This window comes from Lobosporangium transversale, assembly GCF_002105155.1.
Source record: "Lobosporangium transversale strain NRRL 3116 chromosome Unknown BCR41scaffold_4, whole genome shotgun sequence".
NCBI classification, from domain to species: domain Eukaryota; kingdom Fungi; phylum Mortierellomycota; class Mortierellomycetes; order Mortierellales; family Mortierellaceae; genus Lobosporangium; species Lobosporangium transversale.
The window spans coordinates 76,552-100,750 of record NW_019028982.1 but is presented as its reverse complement, the minus strand read 5'-3'; the positions used below and the strand labels follow the sequence as shown (position 1 = coordinate 100,750).

Here is a 24,199-nt window from a genome sequence, read left to right as displayed (position 1 = left end):
ACCGAGTCTCGTCCGAGCACAGTCTTTTCTTGAGCTATTTATTATTAAAAAAAAAAAATGACGCGAGAGTGAGTAGCAGAAACTATGGCCTAGAGAGTCATTAGATGTTTAGACGCGTCCCATTTGCTGATTTAAAAACCAAGAGTTTTTTTAGCTCTCAGACTCTTATTGGCCCTCCTTCCCCTATCCATCCCACCGCATTACACACATAACACACGCATAAGACACATGGACACTCCTCCCCCCTGTCTATTGTTAGATATTGACCTCGAGATCAATCAGAAATATAGAAATAAGGGCGTGTATTTCGACAAAGGAAAAAAATGCAAAGACACCGAAAACGAAAAAAAATAAAAATAAAAATAAAAATAAAAAAAAGTATGCAAGAAAGGAAGGGATGATAGTGTGCGTTACAAAAATAAGTGTATGCTGTCTAGGTTTTATCGTTGGTTCTTGATCAATCATTTTTTGGCTGTAAAATGTTAATGGACATTGCACATGTATATGTGTATGTGTGCGTATGTATGTGTGTATGCGTGAATGTGTTTAGGTGTGGGGCAAGGTGACAAACAACAAAAACAGTAATAAATCATTGTAATTATTATTATGAAATAAGGGCGCAACTATTGGGCCTGACTATCTCTGTGCATAGAGAAAAAAATAAAAATAAAAATAAAAAAAAAAGTGTTCATTACATGACTCAACATCTTGTGCCTTTTCACTCGAGTAACTGTTGTCGATCACGCTGCAGGTGCAAGTGGCTGCAGAGTGTCCACTGCTGCAGGGCCAAGCAGGTGACGCAGGTGGAGTCTGTTGTGCTGTCCAGCAACAAAGTGCGCTCTGAATTGAAGTCAACATGACTGAAATGTGACTATGAAGGAAGAATGAGAAAAAGGATTGGATTAAATTGGATTGGATTGGATTGGATAGGATAAGTTTAGAATGTAATGAATGTAATGAATGTGGACTAGTGTAGTGTGAGGTGCAGTGTAGTGAAGTGAGGCGTAGTGTAGTGTAGTAGTAAAAAGAGAAGGAAGCAATTAGTAATACAATATGTCTGTCTGTATGCGTGGAGTGTGAGAAGTAATAAGAAGAGTCGTTTTAAAAAAAAAAAAAAAAAAAAAAATGAAGAATGGTTGTTATTGTTGAAGTGAAGGGGTCATGTAAAGTGAGAAATGGTTTGAAGGTGTATACAAATTAGTGATTCAATAGGTGAGATCAGGTCAAAGAAGAGAGAGAGAGACTGTTGCAAGTAATCGTAAGGGTATGAATGTGTACAAATGAAGCTTCCAAGCGCAGAAAAAAAAAAAAAAAAAAAAAAAAAAGGAAAAGGTAGCGTTTGGTAATAAGAAAGAGAAGAAAGAAAATGGGAAAAAGAGAGAATATAAAAAAAAAAGTGTAATGTGTAAAAGTCTAAAAGTGTAACAGTGTAATAGTGTCTCTGGTGTAAAGTGTATAATGTCAAGAAAAAAAAAAAAAAGTCGCGACCCATGCAAGGGCACTCGGACGTTTGCTTTGCTTGACTCGGCTTGATTCCGAGATTCATCAAGACCCTCTTTCCCATTAGAACCATACCACAGTCTATCATCCATCAAAGCACCCCCATTGCAGCAACCCCCCAAAAGTCCGTTTGTAGTGCATCATCGCTCTTTTTTCTTTTTCACTTGTTTTCTACAACAGTTACTCTTTATATAGCCCGTTTCATTTGGTCGCGATACCTTATATTTTTTGAATACTTTCGAGTGTATTGGCAGCCAATTAGCTCGCTTGTTACGAGTATTGTTGCAAGTCCGTCACGTAGTGAGATGCCACCAGAACAATTCAATCATCGTTTTTAGATTAAAAATATAAGGTATCGTGACCAAATAAAATTGGCGATATATTATATGTATTATTATATAAATACTGTGTCCTGTTTTGCCCCTGTCTTGTCCTTGTTTGTTTAAAAAATCACATTCACATCAGCCTATAATTGTCATTGCCATCTTGCTCACACGGTCACACAACAACAACAATAGCACCATGGCAACCACACATAGTTTTATTACTCTAATTACTCTGCATACCATACACATCGCCAGCAATCAATAAAAGTTGTTGGTGTGCGTACATCCATTTGTACACATGGGAGCCCTGTAATTTGGTATTCAACAAGAAATCCCTGTCTGTTTCTGTTGAAGCCTTGATCCCTAAAAAAAAATTTTTTTTGTTGTTGTTGTTGTTGATCTATAATTCCATACTAATGTCCAATGTTATTACAATTCAATCGGTTAAATAAATAAACACATAATTCATGGTCTATTTCCTACGTGTCCTATGTGAACGAACATGTTTTCAGTTGATACTCCCAGATACCAAACAATGATCTCCTCATGTTCAATGTGGTAGGGGAACGGGATGATCGCCATGTGTATGTAGACAATGGAATCTGGAAACGAGAGGGAAGTGCCTATTTATAGCTTAGAGACCACTAACCTTTTAGTCTTTACTCGCCGCCTTTTTTTTCTACTTTGATTTTTCAATGTCACACAACTTTTTTAAATTCGGTCAAGTCCATGTTTTATCTTTTCTTTTTTTTTCCAACTCAGGGGTTGGAAATCTTCCTTATGCAGGCAGGCCATGCAACTAAAGCGCGCCTTGTCGTCATGTTTTTTTAAAACTCCTTTTTTTTTTAAAAAAAAAAAAAAAAAAAAAAAAAACGAACTTCTTCCCTCAAGCGGTTCCTGGCATGGAAACTTTTTTTTTCTAGGGACACAACGATCCTGAATACAATAGTTCCCTAAACAACCTATAATTCATATCTATATTTTATGTATATAAATCAGAGCCAGAACCATCTATATTTTTTATGAAAATATGAGAACATGCATTTCCCATCATAACACTTGTATACATATACAAATCCGGTGTAAACATCGACATTTTATATATTTATTTATCGATGTACTCCACATCTTGTACTCCTTGTCATTGTAATGTCTAAAATCAAAACGGTGCTTTTCTTTTTATATTTATACTTCAGGGCACGCGCGTGGATATTACTGAAACAACCTATTACACTATGGGAAATTCATCTACGAATTGGGCTATGCCCTGACTATGACTGGGACAAGACATTTTATGTAATGTTAGACTCTCTTGACTAGACTATGGGATGTAATTAGTGTTGCAGCCTACAAGTGTAAGAGTGTAGAGAATACATTGTATATACATTAATACATGTATACATCCCCGTTCATCTGTTATACAAGACTCTACTGATAAAAGAAAAGGAACCATGGTGGCTCTCCTTTGATTATAAGCACAACTGGAGTGCTTCGACACTTCAACTTTGATTGTTTTATGGATCAGCATATTAGGGTTCGAGGCTCTATTCCATGATTCACCATGAAGAAATGATGAATTCTTTTTCCCAAATCAAGTGATAGGCGCCCGATAGGGTTCAGGAGGAGCTAAATATCTATTATAGCTAGAATGGTGACCCTCCAGGTATATATATATATATATTTTTCTACAGTTACCCCCTTGATAGCACATAGTCACCCATTCTCTTGCCTGCCTGTGAGCAGTAATCGTGATATTTAATATGAGAGACATTTGGCGTCGCACTGTTGCTAGAAGAGCCCTTTTTCGTGGAACAATTTGATTAAACATTGGCCCAGGGAGCATTTGGGTACTGACAGTAGAGCCATAAAAAATTCTACAAAGCCAACAGTCAATGTATATACTAATATATATATACTGTACACGGTACAAAGGAGCGAGATAGTACCTGGACGGTGTGCTTTTGACTACAACATGAGCATAGACCCCTCTTCGTCTTTTAATCACATCTTACTGCTGCCTCAAAAAAACTCCTGAACCACCCCCGCCACATGGATGTTTCATTAAAAAATGATAAAAAACCACAAGGACTTGTGCAAGTAAGGCGATATTCAACATGGATCTAAGGATATTGAAACCTCATTTCCTCTTCATTCATCCCCTGCTCTTGAACCCATTTATAGGAATTTAAACACTCAATCATTAACAATGAGAAACTACACGATATTAACTTGTTAGTTTTTTTTTTTTGTGTGTTTTTCCTCTTATGTGAATGTAACCTTTAGATACGTATTTTCGTTGAGTTCGATTCTTCGTAGACCTTCTTGTGTCTTCCAGCCATAGTACACTCATGCTGCTGCCAGAAGGGGCGTATTTTAAAGCTTTCATTGTTGCATCTTCTGTGCTGAAGGTGATATATCCCAGCGAACGGATCTGGAATTGTAAATGATTCTATAATCATTCGGGTTCCTCCATGGCTTTATTAAACTCAACCAATGCCAAAAAATCGACAACTATGTAAGATCAAGCAAGATCAATCGTAGATGATGGCGGTTAGATACCAACAGTATCTATAAATACCGTCCCTGGCTTTTATCCCAAACCTCGAGTAGAGTTGGAGGTGCCAGATGTGTTGGAATGAACGTAGGGCTGCATTATAAACCTTCAAGACTGTGGATGTCTGGAGACGACTGATTCGAGAGAGGTCTTCTTACTCTTATAGATGACAACTGATGCTGGCAAGCTGCTAATGAACAATTGTGTAGATGATGGTGGAAGCAAAGTTTGATGATATCAGCTCAGATAGCAGTAAAAGAGGTGGTTGTAGGATCTGCACGGACGATTTCAGCTCCGTACAAGACGTCTTCGTTGGTACACTCGGACAATGGCGATCTTCCAACACATATCCGTTATTGTATCCATATCAACGTCTAGAATGATCATCTTTATTGCTACCTTTGCTGAAATTGTCAGTCTAAGGGATGTTTTTGGACGCCACCATATCCACCAATGCTTTTATTGATGGTGCTCAGGCTACATATACTGCCTGCATAACATTCTAGTGTAATGTGAGCCATAACATATTGGTCAAGCATGCCCTAGAAGTACTTTACAAAACATGGCGTCATGTTGCCTCTGTAACGTGCTCCACTTAACCTGCTGCGCCCCCCAGAGATAGAATGCACGGATGTCAACTGCCGCACGAGGGATCTTTTAAAAATAAATAAATAAATATTCAAAGACAGAAAGGTAATCATTCTTCTCTAATGGCACCATTGAGAGAAATGCTTTTTGACATTCCGCTCATTAAAGACTTGGTGACAAAACACCTTTCACGAAATGAACTCGCCAAATGTGTTCTTGTATCTAAAGCATGGCATGAATGGTTTACACCTACGCTCTGGCGCACAATCATTTGTAGGACTGCTCCACCTCCTGCGATATCCGACCTACGGCGCTATCAGCATCTTGTCCGTTCCTTATCAATACTAAACACAACCAAAATCCTACCCACACTTGATCGAGACGGATGGACATTTCCCCGGCTCCTGTCGCTCGAGATTCAGGTGGACAACTCTGCACACCGTCATTATTCATCATCGTCCCATTTCAAGGAAGAAGAGGAACATATGCTAAACTTTATTGAAAGCACACCCTCCTTAACTCATCTACAACTTAACTTCAAGCGGCCAACAGTTCGATTTTGGGATCGACTGATCCAACTCGTCCTCTTACCTCATCCAGGTCTCCAGCATCTGACAGTCGCATGGATCTACCCTATCGAGATGGAGTATCTTTGGACCTTGGTGCAGTCTTGTAAAAGATTGACTACTCTCAAACTCTGGCCCATACCTCCCTCATATAATGTCTGTAAACGATCCTTCAAAACATCTTCAAGCCTAAAAGGCCCCTCTTTTGAAGAGTCCATATCAGCCGCTTTATTATGCAAGAGCTTTTCCTCAGATGAAGAATTTCGTTCCATGCGGGTATTGGACTTTGGTACCTTAAAGCATGGCGGCGATCCCCGAATCTTGATATGGCTATTACAACGATGCCCTCATCTGGAAAAACTCATTCTACGGTATTCATTTGCAAAAGACGCTCTGAAACAGATAATTTCGACCCTCGAGGGCCAGATATGTCTGCATTTGAAATGTTTGATTCTCAGGAGCATCTGTGAGGATGAAAGCATGGTTGGAGAACTACTGGAGGCTATCGGCAGTAATAATAGTGGCAATAATGGTAATAATGATAATGCCTGTGGTAATGATAGTGATGGCCTAAATGTCATCAACGACAAGCACAAAAGAATCAGTGGCTGTGGCATACTAAGAACTAATGGCTCGCAAAGAGGAAATCTTGGGTACGAGCAATATATCAACGCCGAACGTGGACTTGTGTCGTATGAAGCCAACTTCGCGCCAGGAAGTGGAAGACACCTGCTAGCCTTAACACGATTTCATGCCCAGACATTGACTTGTCTCGAATTACCTTCTCGCGAGAACCCTATTGATCTGAGGCTGCTCATGAAGCTTTTAAGTAAGCTCCCAAAGCTACAGGTTGTCAACGTTTCAACATGGTTAAATGTCGAAGCAACCGTCGATCCCGGAAAGTACCAAAAATACAATGAAGATTTCATTTTTGATAATGGGCCTCCAACGTGGACTTGTCTCGGACTACAGCAGCTGGATCTACGGTTGCAAATACAACTGGTAGCCTTCGCCGCATCGCCTCCTCAAAGGTTGAGTAATAGTGGTGACGATCCATCTCATCAATGTGATAGGCGACTACAATTACAAAAGTTATTTGGGCAGGTTGGTGAAATGCAGCAACTCAGGTCCTTCAAATTGACCTGCAATGAAAGCCTACTGCATCTGTCTGAAGATGGTTATCTAGGTCAGCTGGCAGGGCTGAAGCGGCTTCGAAGGCTGGGGATATGGGGCTGCTATGATCTGAAGATGGGGTTGTCGGAAGCACAGTGGATTTTGGGTCACTGGAAGGAACTTGTCTGCTTGGAGACAGAGACTTTCAAGCGCGGGTTTGTCGTTGATACGTTTAGAAACCACATACGCGCAAAGAAGCCGTGGATGAAGTTTTAAAGCAACATATTATATCTTTCACAATGTAAGGCTTTTGGTAGTGAGTATGGAAATAATTACAACATACATCCCTTGGCTTCCTCTTCACCAAGTGCATTAAAATCGGTATCCCCGCTATCTACAGATGCAGTGCGACACAAAATAAAACCAGAAGGAAAAGATTACCCATAATTTAGGCTTTAAATGTCGCAGAGTATGAGCTCCTTATCGATACAACTTGCGTAGCATTGATCAGAAAAAAAAAAAAGTAAAGAGTCACTTATATTTGCCATCTGGTCTCAAACAACTACATGTCAACTTGACAAAAGTTTGGTCCTACGCCATGTAAATTCATGTGATTCATCATGCATCAACACTCTCAACGCCGGACGGATATAACGTGTCACAGGATCTCAACAAGCGAGATGACGCTCATGGTTCTTAAAACGCCTCCTCATCCACTCACTTACCATCTTGATATCATTTGTATGCATGAATCTTTGAGGTTCACCACATCCTAAGAAATATGATTACAACAGCTCAAAAGTTGACATTTGTTCAACTAGCTTAATGAGCGTTTTATTTTATTTTATTTTTCTGAATCCACAACAGCGATGCCCTGATGATTTCCTCAAGTCCTCGATGGAGTGCACATAGAGAACCCTTTTTTTTTTTTTTTTTTTTTTTTTTTGCCATGCATATTGTCGCACATTTTCTGGCTGCTTTCACAGATCAAAACGACTAATGGTCCGTGCGCACGTGCAGATTGGAAAGGTTTCAATTCAGGTTTCCCCTCCCTTATTTTATGAACCTGAAAGTCTTCACAATTCTCAAGTTGAACGAAATGCACTTTCTTTAACTGGTTATTTTAGTCTACAAGATAAAAATAAAAGATGGTTGTATCTATTTCCCTCCACGTTCTGACAGTCGCTGCACGCTATCAAGGAGTGTTTGAAGCTCCTCTTCGGTGGCCTTGCCATGTGCGCCCCATCGAATTTTACAATTGCCATCAACAAGGAACACATAACCAAGATACGAATTTGGCATGCTTAGCGGACCCTTCAGATGTTTGATGGACTTATAATGTAACATATAAGTGGCCTATTGAAACAAGAGTACAACGATAATAATAAAGAGATGAACAAAGCGTTCAACAGTAACAATCCTTTTTTTTTTTTTGCAAGGTAATTTTCAATTAAAGCTTATTCAGAAGAGAGTTAAAGAGCGTGGGCACGTACATGTCGTTCTTCAGGAATACTTTTCCTCACGAATGGGACCATCATGCGAACCAACCCTGCCTTTAGTGGGTTTTCTTGTATATTGAGCTATAAGATCAAGTTTAATGGCATGAAATTACGCGTGAGTGAAAGAAGGAAATTATTAGGCATGCGCTTATGAATGAGGTTTAAAATGATTCCAGATCCAATGTTCCCACTAATAATATATTTCCCTCTCCCTCCTCGAAATTACCTCAACAAGTTGAACTTTAGAATTTGCCATACCCATCGGCCATTTCTCCAAAAAGGGTTTCACAAATGTCTCCAGCTGCTCTTCACCAAAACGTGTCCCTGAAATGGCCACCAAAGAGACCTTTCCATGTAAGAGATCAACAAGTTCCACTGGCTTGGATGTCTTTAGTGAAGTACCAGTGATATTAGGCATATACAATGCTTTCTAATAAATAAATAAAAGAATAAATAAGTAATAATAAATGAAGAATGACAGGAACATTTATCACGTCCAAAAATATAGAATAAAACAAAATAAAAAGCATACATCAGCAGAAATCATATTTGGAGTTCCCTTCCACAGTTTGGATCCCGTCCTATTAAGCTCACTAAGCTCAGCAAAGTAGCCTGACTGGAAATCATGGAGCCTAAATAACAAAATAAAAACATCAATTACCGAGAATTGATAGTCGAAATAAAAAAAATAAAAATAAACATTGACCGAATTATTCGTTCTAATACTTACAGTTCCTTCCGTTTTTCCAAGTTTTTTTCCTTATCACCCCAGTCACTCACTTTACTCTTCATCCCCTCTTTAGCCTTTGCAAACGGGGATTTCTTTGATTTGGCTTGGGTAAGGGCTTTGGATTTAGTACTGATGGGCTGTTCCGGAACACCAAACCTTCCGCCATAGGGGGAATAGGAAAGGGTTCTTGGTGCCTCGCTTTCGGTTCCATCATTATTCCCAGCTTCCCTCGGGTCATTTGCATCCTTTTGAGGTACCGTTGTTGGCAGCTGGCTATACAAACGTGAGCTAGTGGTGAAGACTCCCGAAGGCCCTGTGCTTTTACTGATCAGACATGTTTGGTGTGAATTTTTCATTGTTGCTATCGATTTTAATGCATCTTGTCTGGAAATGCGATTCATGGATCTAAGCATCCATGAAGCTTGAAGAATTGTCCTGGATGTGAAATGAGCCATTCCTGAACAGTTTCCTCCGTATGATTATGGAATTAGTTTTTTTTTTTTTTTTTTTTTTTTTTTTTTTTAAAAAAAAAAAAAGCCAACTCTGGAAAGACCAAAACTTTGGATCGTGACTGGCCAATTATCTTTCATTTATTCTTCAAGTACATCTACAGAACGTGTTACACCACTGGTCTCTCTGGATCTTCACTCATAAATACGTCGTAAATGCGTTTCGAGATCGTCCTCCCAACAACAGATCGCCTACCAATGACCTAACATAGTAATTGCATGTAATTCAAGCACGCAAGTATGCAATAAAAAAAAAAGATGTACATAAATTAGCTATATGATCCTATTGAGCAAAAATACCTTTCTTATACAGTTGTGATATAGTCCTCACCGGAATATCCTCTAGCATTGTTTGCGCTTGGTATATGCCCTGGGCTTGACGATATCCCTCATATAAGCTCTTAACTGATGGATACTCTTCTGCAATTGATTTTGCAATCAAGTGTGTTACCATATGAATCTCTTGGAGGCTCTTGATCCATGTGTCGCTGGGATCTAACCCAGAGCGAATACCTTCCACACAAACGTTCAGATTCGTCCTGCGAGCCTCCCTATGAAGATATCGACAAAGATAGAGAGGAAGAAAGAAAAATGTTAATCCTTTAGAACCTTATGATACAGCAGTTACAAATGAGAGTGGGTCATTTCACACATAAAAGTGCTCTAATCGTTACTTGTATGGGCGGAGACCAATTTGCTCCGTTAAACTGACAATATATTGGGCTGATTCTTCATCGTCAGCTGGTTGAATAACAAGGCAGTCATGTTCCAGCTGAAGCTTAAGCATCTCCTCTTCTATACGCTCTTGCTCTAGCACTGTTTCTTTCTCTGCAGCGGCCATATTCAACGACAAAGCTTGTCGTTGTCCGGAATTATTGTCAAGACTGGCCAAGACTGCCTGCTGAAACTTTTTTGTAATTGCTTTCCTAAGCTCACGATAGTAGTTATCTACCCCCGATATCAAGATAATGATACGTGGTCGCTGGCCTGGATCTTCTATGAGATGTGTGTTCTGATGATGTGGCAAACTTGATAATTTTAGACGTTCCTTGTTTTTTCGCAATTTGATATCTCGCTTAATCGATGCCAAGTGGCTCTTGAGACTAGCATCATGGATCATCCTAGCTAGATCTGTTGCAGTCACGTAAAAGAGCACAAATGGCTCAAGTACAATCTCCTGCTCCGGGAGCATGACATAAGCATCGTTTTCTTCGTCGTATCGACGGTCAACAACACGCCGCCAATAGACGAGATCCTTAAAAGGAATTGAGTCAATAGAGTCATCCATTCGAGTGCCAGGTGGTAGCTCAGCTGTAGATCCCCCAGCCCCTGTTGCCCGCAGGAGTCTAACCTGACATTCAATGGAAGCGATATAATCCTGTAGTGTAAGACCGAATGAAGAATGGTAGAGCGATTGCTCGATGCAGACGATCATTTCTTTGACTCCTTCATACTTTGTGGTTAACCTGTTAGCGATGCGCAATTCGCGCTGAGCCCTCTTTTCTGCCTCTTTCTCATCTTCCTTGCTCAGTCGCTCCCGATCTTTAAGCTCCCGCTTCCGTCGTAGCTCTTCTTCTCGAGCCGCTCTCTTGGCTAATTTCTCGGCCTCTTTAGCCTGCTTTTCAGCTTCTTTTGCACGCTTCTGAGCCTCTTTAAGAGCCGCGTCCTCTGCTTTACGCCTTTCTACTTCAATTGCTGTATCAGAAATACTGTTGTCCTCTGGGTCACAATCACCATTATTTGGTTGTGCTTTTGCCTTTTGTCTCCGCTTGGCCCTCTTTACGATTTCATCCTGCAATGATAATGGGGAATCATTTTGCTCTAAAGGACTTAATCCAAAGCTGTCGGAGGATCCGAGCTCTGAATTCCAATCCTCTAAATCTATTTCCGTTGATGTTGAAGCTCGCTTCTTGCCCTTGCGGCTATCACTGTAATTGACCTTGGCTAGATTTTTAGATGAGTTTGACCGAGATATGTTTGTCTTTTTCTTCCCACTTTGTCCTTTCCATGACATGTCATTCATCAGCTCTTCCATTTCCCTATCATAGGTGTCATCCAAAGGGTTCCTTGGTGGACTTAGACTTGTGTCGACCAGATTGTTCCATTGACCTGGAATATCCGAGAGTTTCTCAAATAGCTCTACCCTATAATCGCCAATTAATTTGACTCTATCCTGCGTGTCTTTAATAGTATCACTGTCAAGGCCTGTTTTGCTGGGCATCAAATCACTAGCTGTGGGTGACCCTATACGGGATCTATATGTCGTTACTGGAGACAACAATGGCTTGGGGGACGTGAGAGCCTCTGATGAATTTGCTTTTGATAGGGGCGTGGTCCGATTAATTGAAGATGACAACTGCTCTTTGGACAACCCCGAATCCACTGTCGTCCCGGTACCAGCTGTGGTGGTCTTGATGGTTGACTTCTTTTGAGTAGTTGAGTTGATAATGGATGAAGGGAGTTGTCTTGATTCGGAGCCAGATCCCAAACTTTCAGGCCTGGATGATGATGGTGACGTTAGCATAACAGTGGAAGACCCTTTGCAATTACTTGGTGAGGAGATGAGCTCATAATCCCAGTCCGAGAAGACGTCCTGGTTCAAGGACGACACTAGTTGGAACTTTGTAGCAGTTTTAAGGTCCTTAGTGGGTGTCTTGTGAAGATCAATAATAACTTGCTCGTCCTGATCTCCCTCTATCTTAATAGGAGCTTGTTCGGTTTTCACCTTAGGAGAAGATGATTTTGGTGAATCATTAAGTCGCACTGAAGATGATTTCTGTTTGAAACTTGTTCCAGAATCATTCTCTACTTCCCAAATATCGTCCCAGCCATGATTAAAATCTTGTGGAGATGGCTCACGCGCTATGAAAGGTGGCGATTGCTTTTGTTTGAGTACTGGTGACGGAGTGCGTCTTCTAACCGGGGACGAAGTCCGCTTAGTATCTGGAGATAGCTCACACTTAAGAATTGGTGATGGATTTCGCGTAATGGCCGTATGACGCTCATGTTTGATAAATGGCGAAGCATCCTGTTGCTTGTCAATGGCGTGCCTTCGCGTAATATCAAATGAATATTCGCGCTGCCTACCTTTGAATCCTTCTGTTTCGGTGATAGAAGCGTAGTTGGAGTGCAAAGCGGATGGCTGAGGCCGCTCTGTCTTGTTACTTGCTGTTAAATGGCTTTCATCAGGATCAGTGGTGGCGACAGTGGCAGTAGGAGTAATGGAATTGATAGCGGACTTGGTGTCTGTTGCTCTTGATACTTTCCCTGACATCAGTCGTAGAAACTCGTCATCGTCGCTGTTTTCATCATCAGAGCTGAGCAGTACTGGAGAAGCACCTGTTGTCACATCCGCTGCTTGTACATGGAGTAATGGTCTCAGAAACTAAAGAATTTGTGAACGAATAAGTCCTTCAATTGGAGGAATCTCTCAAAAAAAAATCAATAATAGACTATTTTTCTGAGGAAGATAATAATAAAATATGAAGCTTACTTCTCCTTCAAAGATGCGGTTGATAGTCAGCTCGCTGTTTCTAGTGATGGCAAGGTCTTCGATGATCTCCTTCAGGGAGTGGCCACTGCAGATGGAAAGGACCTCTCGCGCCATGTCCAACAATTCCATGTCAGACGGAGCATTATTATCCATCTTTTTTGCATGGAACCTGCTTATTTAGTTGCCTAATGGGTACTTTTGTCGTCTTCTCACTTTTCCTTCTTCTATTCTTCTTCTTTCCTGATTGTCTATGAGTAAGATGTAATACAAGATTTCCTCAATCGCGATTACATCCTTTGAACAATGTCCAAACTTAAATTCATAAAAGAAAAAGCACAAACCTATAAGCCACAGTTGGTGGCAAAAGAGCATACACGATTTTTGCTTTGCCATTAAAAGTAACAGGTTTCAAGCAGACTTATATCAATCTTACCATGGAACAAGTCCGGACATTTGTACGCGAGACGATCACAGCATTCAATGACAAAGACACTGATGGCATGCTTGACCAGATCATACTTGAAGAGGACAATCCACGGTTAACTCAGCTACACCAAGCTCTGTACAACGTAAGAAACTCACTTGGAAAATTAGAAAGATGCGATAGTATCGCAGCATGGTGTCTAGGATGCCTAGAAACCGGTTTAAGATATAGCAGTAAAAGTAAAAGGACTATTAGAGTAAAAAGTATATACCTCCTTTTGCTATACTACTACTATAAGTCTTGTTATCACAGGGTGTTAGATATCAAAACGCGCCACCGTCATCCTAATTGACCAACTTGGCTTTTTTCCCCATGTTAAGGCGTCTTTCCTTACCCACGACAGCTTCTTGGGATTTTTCTTTCTGTCATTACTTTTTACTTAGATGAGCGAGGAGTCAGTACGAACTGTTGTCTTGAAAACAATGGGAGATGATAACCGTCCTCTGAGGGATTTGATCACCAACTACCTTATTTTCACAATCGCTTCTGCTTTGGAGACGTCGTCCATGGTGGACGTGTATGATTTAATCTCGGCATGCTACAGGTAAACCAGCTATTTTTATGTCAGGATGTTACTACATCTCTTCATTAAAATTGACATGAATATAGTACGTTTGTCATCACATTCTGTCATCTAATTTCTTTTTTTTTTTTTTTTTTTTTAAAAAAAAAAAAAAAAAAAAAAAAAAAACGATGATATAGGTCATTTCTGTCATTATATTCGGCTGCAGATGCACAATGGTTAACACCATTACTTATGAATCTTTCATACTCATTAATCAGATGGGCCAATTTTGTAAGACTTTCTAAACTTATGAATGAACCTTCAAATCATTTGATATTAGTTGATTTGCAGGCTATAGCAATTTGATCCGCAAGTTAAGGGATCTTTGAACAAGCTTTTTTTTTTTTTTTTTTTTTTTTTTTTTGGCTAATTTGGAGCTTATGTCTATAAAAAAATATATCAGGCAGATGAAGAACAGCCAAATGCTAAAGAGCTTAAAATTAGTGATGCTGCATCTTCAAGTCATCTCTCCAAGGCATTACACATCGTCATCGGTGATAAGTATGTTTATTGGTTTCAAGTGTCATGCTTTTCTTTTTTTATTTTTTTATTTTTTTTATTTGGTACATTAGCATTGGCTAATTCCTAGCTTCACGTATTGTATGCACGTTGAATAGATCAACCAATCAAATAGAAAATTCAAAGAGACGCGCTCTTTATTATTTGGCTAATCTCACGTTCCGGGCATATTTCAAGGTAAATTATAAAAAAATGCCAATTGGGAATAATGAGTAGACTACCATGCTAAAAAATACATTTCCACATGTTATCTTTCAATGCCCAATTTATGCTCTGTATAGCTGCGGTCAACCCGCCTCATTCCTACTGTGATGGCCAATATATCCAATGCTGGCGCAGCGCTCTCAGAATACCCGATGAGTGAACAAGTAACTTATCGTTATTATGTGGGACGCTATCATCTATACCAATTGGATCTGAGGCGTGCAGAGTCGGATCTAGCGTTTGCATTTAGAAATTGTCCAGATCTGAGTCATGATGATGAGGACAACAATGATGGCAATATGATAGCATTCAAGAACGGCCGACTGATCCTGATCTACTTGACAGCCTGTCGACTTTGTTTGGGTCGCATGCCTTCAGTACAACTCCTGCAGGAATATGGTCTCGATACTTATTTCGAGCCCTTAAAGAAGGCTATCAAATTAGGAGATTTGAGCCTTTTGGATCAGAAGCTCATGTCGCCGGAACTGATGAGCTGGTTTGTGGAAAAGGAATTGTTTTTCTTATTGAAGGAGAAACTTCAGGTCCTTTGCTGGCGATCCCTGATTCGCAAGACATGCCTAGTATCACGAAAGCCGACAGACCCTCCACAGATGCGAGTTCAATTGTATGCATTGTTGACTATTGTTCGTGCGTTGACTCAGGATGACTCGTATGATATTTACGATGTCGAGTGCATCACGGCCTCTTTACTGGATCAAGTAATTTTTTTTTTAAAAAAAAAAAAAAAAAAAAAAAAAAAAAAAGCGAATGCGTTTACTCTGCTCAATTTCAAAACCTTTATTCACTTTTTTTTTTTTTTTTTTTTTACAGGGATATATTAAAGGCTATATTCATTCACGAAAGAAAATCCTCGTTCTTGGCAAGACCAATCCATTCCCTATAGTTTACTCTGTTGGAGTCATTCAAGAAGTTGCTTCATAAGTCGATTTTTTTTAAAATCCTTTTGCTTCACGAATCGTCTCAATAACCTCTGTATAAAATACAAAAACGCAGTAAAAGCATTGATCAAAAAGAAATAACAGTTTAGATGAACTCTTGCGGAGCAAGCACGAAAATTAAGGAAATAGTGATAATAATAATAATAGTAGTAGTAGTAGATTGGTAACTTTTGCTACTGTAAAGTAGCTCTTAATAGCATGGATATCCAGTCTGACAAAATGCAAGGTTTTTTTACTGCAGTAGAAAAATTTTTAATCCCTGATATTCGGACGGAAAGCTACTCAAACCCATTTAATATCTTCATCTATCATTGAGATGTACCGGAGCCTGTTTCTACAGGCAGTTGAGGTGGTGTGGTCGGCGCTGATGTTGGTGCAGAAGCCTGAGCTTGCGTCTGTGCCTGTTGTTGCTGCTGCTGCTGCTGCTGTTGCTGTTGTTGCTGCTGTTGTTGTTGTTGCTGCTGCTGCTGTATTTGCTGTTGCTGTTGCAAATGTTGCTGGAGTGCAGCACTGGAAGACACTTGATGATGTGTTTGGTACGTTTGTTGAGGAAGCATATATTGTGCATGCTGTCGACCGCTGCTCTTGGAACGGTACAATGACTGACGCTCAGGAACAATGGCGGGCAATCCCGATGATGAAGATAAGGATGATGACATGGACATCATGGGGGAGGTCGATCCCAACGACCCTACAGATGATGAGAATGAGGCTGTGCCAGAATTTCCTGAAGAATACGGTTGATGATGGGGGTAAATGTGATGCGAGTGAGCACTGCCACTGCTGCTGCTATTACTTGTTGCTGTCGCTACCCCAGTTCCGGAAGATGAAAATCCTAGATTATTACCACTGCTATTGTTACTGCTCACATTAAGCACATTTCCGGGGAAAGTTGCTATCGTCGGAGAGGTTGAGTATTGACTAAAGACTCCTGAGCCTGTACTGTTGCCGGAGAAAGGGCTCATCAATGGATTGTGGGGCGAGAGTGTAGCTCGCTGGCTTGAAAAACTGTGGTTGCTGATGGGCGCAGGATTAGCAGGTGTATTTGTCGGTGTGGCTGGAACTCCATAGATTCTGTTCGATCCCGAGGTGCTGGTGCTTGAATTCTATAATGATTCGTATTAAAAGAGGGAAAAAATGAGCTTTCTATGTCAAGCTTCTTTGGTTTGCCAACAATCTATATAAGCAATTATAAAATTCCTACCCTCCTTGATGGGGTCCCTCCAGAACGATGGGTTGATGAAAGCACTGTAGGAAGAGTATCTTCAACAAGCAAATCTGAAGCGACAGGTAAGCCATACTCCTGACGCAGCGTACGGACTTCCGACCGGTATCTGTTACATTGCTTAAATTTGATAAGGTCTTGTCGTTTTTTCGAAATCAACAAGAGGTATCATGGCAGACAAGAGGAAAAAAAGGCAATAGTATATGGTTAGCAACATCAGCTAATAAAGACGGCTGATATTCCCTTACATATTTTGGAACAGATGCTTACATTCGCGCTCAAGTTCATTTAGCGTCGCTTTCGCTGCTGTAAGTTCCGCCTTGAGCATATCCACAATAGGATGAGAAGCCCCGTGGTCCGATGATGAGGGGGAATGTGACGGTATCCACTTCTTGTGCGTAGGAGATGGTGTAGGCGATGGATTTGGATTGATCCTGGATGACCTTCCGCCTCCAGCGATGTTGATAGGCGACGAACCAATGGGAAGAGCAGACCCAATGCTGTGGTCCTTGTCCTGCCAGCTGGATGCAGCCGAGGTACTAGTAGACTGCTCCATGCGCAATGCATCCAGCTGCTTCTGTAGTCGATTGACGATATACTCTTGTTCCTGCTCCAGCGCATTCTCCATATCGATTTTTTCTTTTTGTAGCTATATTAGAAGAGAGAGAGAGAAAAAAAAAAAAAAAAAAAAAAAAGACTTACAGCCGTCAGTCATGCTTTTTGCTCAATTGCACCCATGACATCTACATTTTATGCGAACCGAGTTTAGAAAGCAAAGACTACAACTCACCTGGTTGAGTTTCTTTTGTAGTGTCTTGGTTAGATACTCCTCTTCCTGCTCTACCTGCAGCATAAGCTCTCCTTTCTCCTTCTTGAGTCCGGAAATACGCTTCAAGAGTCTGTTTGAGATATTTTCTTCCTCTTGTTCAGCAACGGCATGCTAAAAATAATGTCATGAAGGAATGATCATCCATTATCAATAACCATCACATTCAATCTTGCTATCGAATTATACAAATTGTAATACCTCTTTTTTTTCTGTGGTCTAATTAATGAATAACACTAACCATATTGGCCTTCATCTGCCGCAGGACTTGGTTATCATGTCGGAGGATCGTGGCATGCCCGCGTTCAACATCGACCTCATGTCTCAGCTTTTTAATAATGGCTTCTTGTTCTTTTTGTTTTTCAAGGGCTTCTGTAAGCGCGCGCCTCAGAGTTTCGGGGTCGCTTGAAAGCAAGGCATCGTGAAATCCGGTCTTAATTGATGAAGATGAGTTATCCTTCAGTCTGGCTGTAGTTTCACGCGCCTATATCATGATAATAGATTCAAGCGCAAAAAAAACATGATTAGCAAATAAACAATCAAAGTAGGTCATCTTTCTTAAAAAAAAAAAAAAAAAAAAAAAAAATAGAAAAGAAAGGACCAAAGGAGGATGAATGGAAGAGATAATGAGATATGCGGCTCCTGTAAGCTGTGGACATGATTAAGGAAAGTAGAAAGCAAGGTAGAAGAATGATGGCAAGCAGTCAATCTTGTCGAAGTTTTGCCAAAATTTTGGGAACCGTTCCCTTCAATCTACGCTGCGCCCTGCCTCAAAAAAAAAAAAAAAAAAAAAAAAAAAACTCTCCCACATTGTCTCTGTCGGTTAATCTTCTTACATGTTCTAGCTGTTTCTGCAGTGACGAGGTCATGTCCTGCTCTGTGCTCTCAATATCCTTGAGATGTTGCGTCTTGGACTAGATTTGGCATTGTGAAGAGAGGGAAAAAAGTCTATATTAGAAACAGTCAGCTCCCTAGTCATGGCAGCAACAGTACCGATAGCAACTCTTCATGCCTATCATTGCCCATATATATATTGTCCAACAGTGTTATCCTGCCAAATAGCACCATGTATCCATGTACCCATTTATCCATCTATGCAGTAGGTCTCCGTAAGTGTGGGAAGAAGTGATTGCCCAGAAAAGCAGAGTGACTGTTGCACATCCATCACACACATCCAGAGGATAAAAGACGGAAATAAAGATGTGAACCCAGGTAAACCTTTTCATACACGAAGATTCCTTTTTTGTTTTATTTTCAAGGGCACTAATCATGATCGAATGGATGTGCTATGTTATGTTGAGAAGTGGGTCCCTTACCAGAGGTTTGGGAGCTGTCAGGTCGGCGCTGAGAGTTGAAGCTGGAGTAGAGTTAGTGTCTGACGGGGTTGGTGCATGTGTCATTGTCTCAAGTGCGTTGGTGGTGTCGCCCTCAGAAGAAGGCTGATCGCTTTGTCGGAATGAGAACATGCAGATGACAAAGCAATAGTAATGAAGACTAAACAACAAGTAAACAGGTAATAAGGGACCTATGAGAAGGAATGTATTTTCTTTTTCTTTTCTTTTTTATTCCTCCGGTTGCAAACGCGTGAATAAAAGGACAAGAAGGCGAGTGTAGAAAGACAGGGAAGTAAGAAGGATATGAGAGAGAGAATGGAAGGGGGAAGAAAGAAAAGAGTACTATACACAAGGATGGACTCAGAGTGTGGTGTGAGAAGAATTTTATGCAAAAATAAAAAAAAAAACACCCCGTGCAACAAGTATGAACAACAAGAAGTCATAGTGGATTTTATGAAAAGTGAAAGTAAATAGATCTTACGCTCTCTTTCATGTATGCTGATGCGACTTCCTGCCATATTGATGTGGCCTTCTCCTGGTGATGGTTAAGGGTTTAGAGCTGTTCGTTGTGTGGTCGTTGCTGGGCTATTGTTACGAGAAATAGAGCACGGTGTCCTTTTGCAACACGACGCGTCTTTCTAGAGACAGTTAGAGACAGACAAAAAAATCTCTGTACAAAAACGATATAAAAGAAGACAAAAGCTACGATCAACGATTCAAACTGTATCTGAGGACCTTGTTGTTGTTGTTGTTGTTGTTGCTTCTTTGCTGTCGCACCTCGACAGAAGCCTCAGCATTCTTGTCTTCGACATTTTTTAGTGCCCAAGTCGTCGATATGCCTCATCTGCCTCTTCCTCGGTAAGAAGCTCCAAAGTTTCCTCACCCTTGACCACAAATTGAACACACTATCCTCATTGTAATCCCCAAAGATATTGTCATATTCATCGGCATCATAACTGTCGCCATTATTGTCATTCTCCTCTTTTCCCTCCTCTGAGATCTGGTCTTCGACATCGCCATTGCCTTGTGTCCACCTGCTGTTGCTGAACATCAATTTCAGGTCCAGGAACAACAATGAGCTGAGCTCCCCAGTAGCTTCCTTATTTAGCACAGTTTTCTTTTCTTTTTTTTTTTTTTTTTTGCGCGCCTCTGTCAATGCCATTCTTTTTGCTGCTCAATATATTGTCCTTACTTTTGGTGTCTCGGCATGGGCAAGGGTCAGAGCAGAAGCCAATGCCAAGATTGAGACCTTCATTGTGCTACTCCTTATTTTTTTCTGTTTATGCGTCAAGGCGTATCGAAAAAATAAAAAATCGGACTTGAGATATTGGTGAAAGAAAGATTACAAAAGGCTTTGCAACATCGCCGTGGGTATTAACGAGGAGTGATTGAAGGACGAAAATAACAACGCTTATTACTCCTAATTAATTGAAGAGAGACCAACCTATAACTACCAAAAGGCTTTTCTAAATTTAAATGAAAAATATTGAATCCGTTTGTTGCGGAACAGAAAGGAAGAAATATAACATTGTGGTAGGACCGGGGGTGCTTAACAGACCCTCAAATGAAAGGTAATGCATGGAAACTGTTTTCACCAAAAAGCAATTGTGCTGGTTTTTCGAGCTCTTGTACTCTTTCAAACTGTAAGGTTGATGTATTATAGATAGTCATGGTTTATTTCATTATTTAATACAAAGAAGAGTAAGCAACATAATGGATACATTAGATATGAGTGTGGACGATGGCAGAGAGGATCAGAATTATTTACAAGATGGATGGGCCGTCCGTGTAATGTGAAAATCGTGAGTTTTAAAACAAAGGTTTAAAAAAAAAAAGGAAAAAAGTCAGATCGTCATCGACATGCTTTTGCATGTTAAGCAATCAATTCAGCAGGCTTTTCAGAGTTCTGCAGTAATCGCTGACACTCTTGCTCCTGGCGAGCCAGGTGTTCGGGGCATCGAAGCCATGAAGCAATACAGTTACGCAACCAAAGACAGAATGGCCCTGCTTGAGGCTCAACAGTCTTATCCTTGACTCCCTCCTCCATCTTGCGCACAGTTTCATCCACATCCACCTCTGTAGCTGAGGCAGCAGAAGGACACAAGCCATTCTTCAACAGTTCACAGACACGTCTACGGTTATTATAAAAAGATGGCCAGCATTTACGGATCCAAGCCTCGCGCCACTCTGCGAACTTACAAGGAGGTCGCTCCTGTTGCTCCTGTCCCATCTTAGATCGCAGCGGCTCATCCATGGTCTGATAGACGTCCACCAACTGGGTATTAGAAAGCGTTGCGGCCTGGAACATCGACTGAGTCAGGTGAATCATCATCATGTAAACCATTGTCTGAAGGAGCAACGTGTCTTGATTGGCCTTATTCGACACTGAAAGCATTGACTCGTCTTTGGGCATGACAATATAAGTTTGTGCCAATCTTTGTTCTTGATAAGCTTGCAGTTCTGTACGCATTTGCTCATCCACCTTGGCTTCATATTTGGCCGCCTCATACCGAACCAAAAGGCCATGATATTCAGCCTCTTTAGGCTGAATGTCTTTAGGATCAAGGACCGGATCGATTTCCATTTCGACTCGGTTAACAAGAAGATCCCAATTGTCATCGAAGGGTACGTACGGTTGCAGCGAACCATGAGAAACACTCAAATTCGATGATGGAGAGGGAGCTGCTTGAGAATGGGGATTTGTCAATGAGTTGTTGAGGATAGTCATGTTATTATGGTTGATACAATCCATGAGCTCCTTCTGCTGTTGTTGGGCTGTCAAGAGATGTGAAGCGGAAGGCGACGTTGTTGGGAACGACTCAGTGTTGGGATTCAGCAAACTTGCCAGCAAATTAGCGTGTTCCTTTGACATACGGCCGTCATTAAACAATGTCTGCGAAAGCCGCAATGTTTCCAACTCCTGTTTCAAGAATTGATAACTTAACTCTGACTGAGTCAATTTCTTCTGCAACTCGGCGGCTTCTTTGCGAGCTTCCTTCACTTGAACTTCGAGGCTGCTGATATACTCTATTTAATGATATAATCAAACATGATCAGTCCATAGGGGGTTTTTTAATACAATTCACTTTGAGACTGAAGATAGTTCAGGCATTGTTATATTACCTTTTCTGCGCACTCTGAAGTTGCGAGCAGATAGTTTGTTACGCAACTGACGGCGCTCTTTACTTGTCATTTTTTTGAGCTCGCTTGGACTAGGCTTGAGAGGATCGGACTGAGAATCATTATTTTGGTTGGATCCATGGTCCGAATCGCTGTCCATGTCAACATCGTCTTTCATAGGAGGCGATGGATAGAAAGTATGTTTTTCCCTCTTGAGAGATAATAAGTTGGAAAGGGATGAGTTCTTGATTGTCGGAGAAGACGGCGGAGCAGAGCACTCAGCGTCTCCATAATGATTCTGAGTATCAGAGGTGGAGGGATGTTGTAGCCTCTGGACCTGCTGAAAGCGCTGCAGCCAAAGTGTCATTTCCTCTGTAGACATAGTACTGGAGGATGCTCTAGCCGTAGCTTCTTGCGTCAAGCTATAAAATTGGTCTTCAGATGTATCTGCAAAACCAGCCGGTGTCGATGGAGAAGGCATGCTAGGAGGCATATCAGGAGAGATCTGCCTGTAAGAAAACATGTTGGATGGCAAGCGTGTTGGGTATGTCAACGATGTGGTAGATGTTATCGATAATTCAGGGTACTGCTGTAAAGGTTGAAACATTTGAATTTGATATTCCAGTTGTTGCTCCGGCTGTTGCGCCGGTTGTTGCTCCTGTTCTTGTTCGAAGTTAAGCTGTTGTGGAGAAGAGGTGACACAGCGATATGGCGAAGGGGAGTCGTATGAGAGAATAGAAGCGACTGGAGAGCCGCCGTGGGGTGAGGAAGCGGTTGGCGATGCAGAAGTGTATGGTGAATGCGCAACAGTGGAAGCTGCCGAAGAAGATGGAGAATAAGTGTCGAAAACTGTTTCGGTCGAGAGGTCCTGTTCGAAGAGCACTTCAGTTAAGGCAGCAGGCAAATCACCAGCATCAAGCTCAGCTTTGAAGAGATACTGGAATAGCTCAGCATTGGACATGTTCTCGACGTTGGGGGTAGATGTGTCGCTAGAAGAGCTCATTATGAGAACGATCAAAGGTGCACTGTTTTGATTAGAAGTAAAATCACCGATATGGACAGCCTGCCTTGGGCGCAAGGGTATGGTTATGGAGATTTCTTAATAAGGAATTAATACTGAAAGTGAATATATGAATTAGAAATAGGAGAGTAGTATACAATACACAATGTTTAGTGAAGTGTAATGAATGTGATGTGAGAATGGATGATGAATGTAAGTTTGAACACGAGCTTGAATATGAAAGAAGAAGAAAAATGAAAAAAGAGAGAATAAGAGAATTATAAAAGTTTTTGGGGCACCAAGGCAAAAAAAAAAGAATGTCTATTGTGAATAGTCCCCATCAATAAGTCGCAGTGACAGCTTTTTTTCTGTCTACTTTTCCTCTTGGCCAGGAACAATCTCTCCACCTTTCATCATTGTGCAGGAATGTCTTAGACACATATGTATTTGTATATATAATTTTTCTTTCTTAAGGACTTTCTCTCTCTGCTCTTTAACCCTCTACTTCCCCTGTGTTGCTTCTCCACAATAGAGGTATTAGGAAATGGATAAATAAATGGCTCACAATTGCATATTTTCATTTATCACTGTCTCTTTGAAATATTTGTCTGCTCCACGATTCATTTCCAGTAGGCTATTTTGAGGAAGTTATCAAAAAGGAACATTTTCCTTTTTAAGGATGATCGATCACTCGTTTGTCATCGACGTTACGCGTCCCCCTTTGGACGGCAAATTGAAGGGCCGGTAAGTGTAAACACAAAGAACAAAATTTTATAAAGCGCAGTCAGCCATCCTTGGCATCAAGTAGAAACAATCAATAATCTTTTTTTTTTTTTTTTTTTTTTTTTTTCATTTGTAACCAGCACATGTTCGTCTGGACCCTTTTATTGCAGTTTTTCTTTTTAATTAGTGGTGACATTGAGTTAAGCATGTTTTATAAATCTTCATAACTGTTGCTTTGTGACAAAACAATAGCTTAATTTGTTTAAGCACTTAATACGATATTCACATACGGAACTGCACATGGTTATTTGAGCCAATATAGTCATAAACTGACTTGAAAAATCGAGGTTTATACCATTAGG

General features: G+C 40.7%; 8 protein-coding genes across 8 annotated transcripts; 2 read left to right on the top strand and 6 right to left on the bottom strand.

Annotated features, from left to right (window-relative positions):
• Positions 1–5,090: 5,090 nt before the first annotated feature.
• Positions 5,091–6,923, top strand: BCR41DRAFT_392540 (hypothetical protein; the record flags this gene model as incomplete). Its single annotated transcript, XM_022028465.1, has 1 exon — positions 5,091–6,923. The coding sequence occupies one exon, from the start codon at positions 5,091–5,093 to the stop codon at positions 6,921–6,923; it is 1,833 nt and encodes a 610-aa protein (XP_021884934.1).
• A 725-nt stretch (positions 6,924–7,648) lies between these two features.
• On the bottom strand, positions 7,649–9,368 carry BCR41DRAFT_331851 (ATP10 protein-domain-containing protein). The gene is made up of 5 exons (XM_022021819.1): positions 8,877–9,368; positions 8,679–8,778; positions 8,373–8,576; positions 8,141–8,227; positions 7,649–8,003 (listed from the first exon to the last, which is right to left on the bottom strand). The coding sequence occupies exons 1-5, from the start codon at positions 9,329–9,331 to the stop codon at positions 7,806–7,808; spliced, it is 1,044 nt and encodes a 347-aa protein (XP_021884933.1). The 5' UTR covers positions 9,332–9,368; the 3' UTR covers positions 7,649–7,805.
• Positions 9,369–12,078: 2,710 nt separating this feature from the next.
• BCR41DRAFT_151348 (hypothetical protein) lies at positions 12,079–13,171 on the bottom strand. The gene is made up of 3 exons (XM_022019598.1): positions 12,879–13,171; positions 12,473–12,770; positions 12,079–12,300 (listed from the first exon to the last, which is right to left on the bottom strand). Exons 1-3 carry the CDS (start codon positions 13,029–13,031, stop codon positions 12,248–12,250), a joined length of 504 nt encoding a protein of 167 aa, XP_021884932.1. The 5' UTR covers positions 13,032–13,171; the 3' UTR covers positions 12,079–12,247.
• Positions 13,172–13,258: 87 nt separating this feature from the next.
• Positions 13,259–15,664, top strand: BCR41DRAFT_346492 (hypothetical protein). Its single transcript, XM_022022903.1, has 7 exons — positions 13,259–13,447; positions 13,601–13,906; positions 14,065–14,158; positions 14,331–14,428; positions 14,545–14,623; positions 14,728–15,369; positions 15,482–15,664. The coding sequence occupies exons 2-7, from the start codon at positions 13,746–13,748 to the stop codon at positions 15,590–15,592; spliced, it is 1,185 nt and encodes a 394-aa protein (XP_021884931.1). The 5' UTR covers positions 13,259–13,447; positions 13,601–13,745; the 3' UTR covers positions 15,593–15,664.
• Positions 15,665–15,754: 90 nt separating this feature from the next.
• On the bottom strand, positions 15,755–19,025 carry BCR41DRAFT_151331 (hypothetical protein). The gene is made up of 7 exons (XM_022019597.1): positions 18,977–19,025; positions 18,497–18,608; positions 17,902–18,144; positions 17,625–17,774; positions 17,105–17,483; positions 16,814–16,971; positions 15,755–16,715 (listed from the first exon to the last, which is right to left on the bottom strand). Exons 2-7 carry the CDS (start codon positions 18,527–18,529, stop codon positions 15,918–15,920), a joined length of 1,761 nt encoding a protein of 586 aa, XP_021884930.1. The 5' UTR covers positions 18,530–18,608; positions 18,977–19,025; the 3' UTR covers positions 15,755–15,917.
• Positions 19,026–19,483: 458 nt separating this feature from the next.
• BCR41DRAFT_392536 (hypothetical protein) lies at positions 19,484–20,249 on the bottom strand (the record flags this gene model as incomplete). Its single annotated transcript, XM_022028464.1, has 4 exons — positions 19,484–19,579; positions 19,701–19,771; positions 19,901–20,093; positions 20,187–20,249. 4 exons carry the CDS (start codon positions 20,247–20,249, stop codon positions 19,484–19,486), a joined length of 423 nt encoding a protein of 140 aa, XP_021884929.1.
• Positions 20,250–20,705: 456 nt separating this feature from the next.
• Positions 20,706–22,023, bottom strand: BCR41DRAFT_346489 (hypothetical protein). Its single transcript, XM_022022902.1, has one exon. The coding sequence runs from the start codon at positions 21,864–21,866 to the stop codon at positions 20,868–20,870; it is 999 nt and encodes a 332-aa protein (XP_021884928.1). The 5' UTR covers positions 21,867–22,023; the 3' UTR covers positions 20,706–20,867.
• BCR41DRAFT_151257 (hypothetical protein) lies at positions 21,972–23,496 on the bottom strand. Its single transcript, XM_022019596.1, has one exon. It carries the CDS (start codon positions 23,115–23,117, stop codon positions 22,077–22,079), a length of 1,041 nt encoding a protein of 346 aa, XP_021884927.1. The 5' UTR covers positions 23,118–23,496; the 3' UTR covers positions 21,972–22,076.
• Between the last annotated feature and the right edge of the window lie 703 nt (positions 23,497–24,199).

Excerpts from the sequence above, each read along its gene's own strand:
- BCR41DRAFT_331851 (XM_022021819.1), bottom strand. The coding sequence starts at position 9,331 with ATGGCTCATTTCACATCCAGGACAATTCTTCAAGCTTCATGGATGCTT. Across the intron at positions 8,577-8,678 it reads CAAATATGATTTCTGCTGAT|AAAGCATTGTATATGCCTAA; the intron begins GTATGCTTTTTA and ends TTTATTTATTAG. Across the intron at positions 8,228-8,372 it reads CTAAAGTTCAACTTGTTGAG|CTCAATATACAAGAAAACCC; the intron begins GTAATTTCGAGG and ends TTGATCTTATAG.
- BCR41DRAFT_151348 (XM_022019598.1), bottom strand. The coding sequence starts at position 13,031 with ATGGATAATAATGCTCCGTCTGACATGGAATTGTTGGACATGGCGCGA. Across the intron at positions 12,771-12,878 it reads ACCGCATCTTTGAAGGAGAA|TTTCTGAGACCATTACTCCA; the intron begins GTAAGCTTCATA and ends CAAATTCTTTAG. Across the intron at positions 12,301-12,472 it reads CGAAACAGAAGGATTCAAAG|AAGACGCACTCCGTCACCAG; the intron begins GTAGGCAGCGCG and ends GTCCCCGGTTAG.
- BCR41DRAFT_346492 (XM_022022903.1), top strand. The coding sequence starts at position 13,746 with ATGAGCGAGGAGTCAGTACGAACTGTTGTCTTGAAAACAATGGGAGAT. Across the intron at positions 13,907-14,064 it reads TTAATCTCGGCATGCTACAG|GTCATTTCTGTCATTATATT; the intron begins GTAAACCAGCTA and ends ACGATGATATAG. Across the intron at positions 14,429-14,544 it reads CACATCGTCATCGGTGATAA|ATCAACCAATCAAATAGAAA; the intron begins GTATGTTTATTG and ends CACGTTGAATAG.
- BCR41DRAFT_151331 (XM_022019597.1), bottom strand. The coding sequence starts at position 18,529 with ATGACCTCGTCACTGCAGAAACAGCTAGAACAT. Across the intron at positions 17,775-17,901 it reads GGCAGATGAAGGCCAATATG|CATGCCGTTGCTGAACAAGA; the intron begins GTTAGTGTTATT and ends CATTATTTTTAG. Across the intron at positions 17,484-17,624 it reads TACAAAAGAAACTCAACCAG|CTACAAAAAGAAAAAATCGA; the intron begins GTGAGTTGTAGT and ends CTTCTAATATAG.
- BCR41DRAFT_346489 (XM_022022902.1), bottom strand. The coding sequence starts at position 21,866 with ATGTCAAAGGAACACGCTAATTTGCTGGCAAGTTTGCTGAATCCCAAC.
- BCR41DRAFT_151257 (XM_022019596.1), bottom strand. The coding sequence starts at position 23,117 with ATGAGCTCTTCTAGCGACACATCTACCCCCAACGTCGAGAACATGTCC.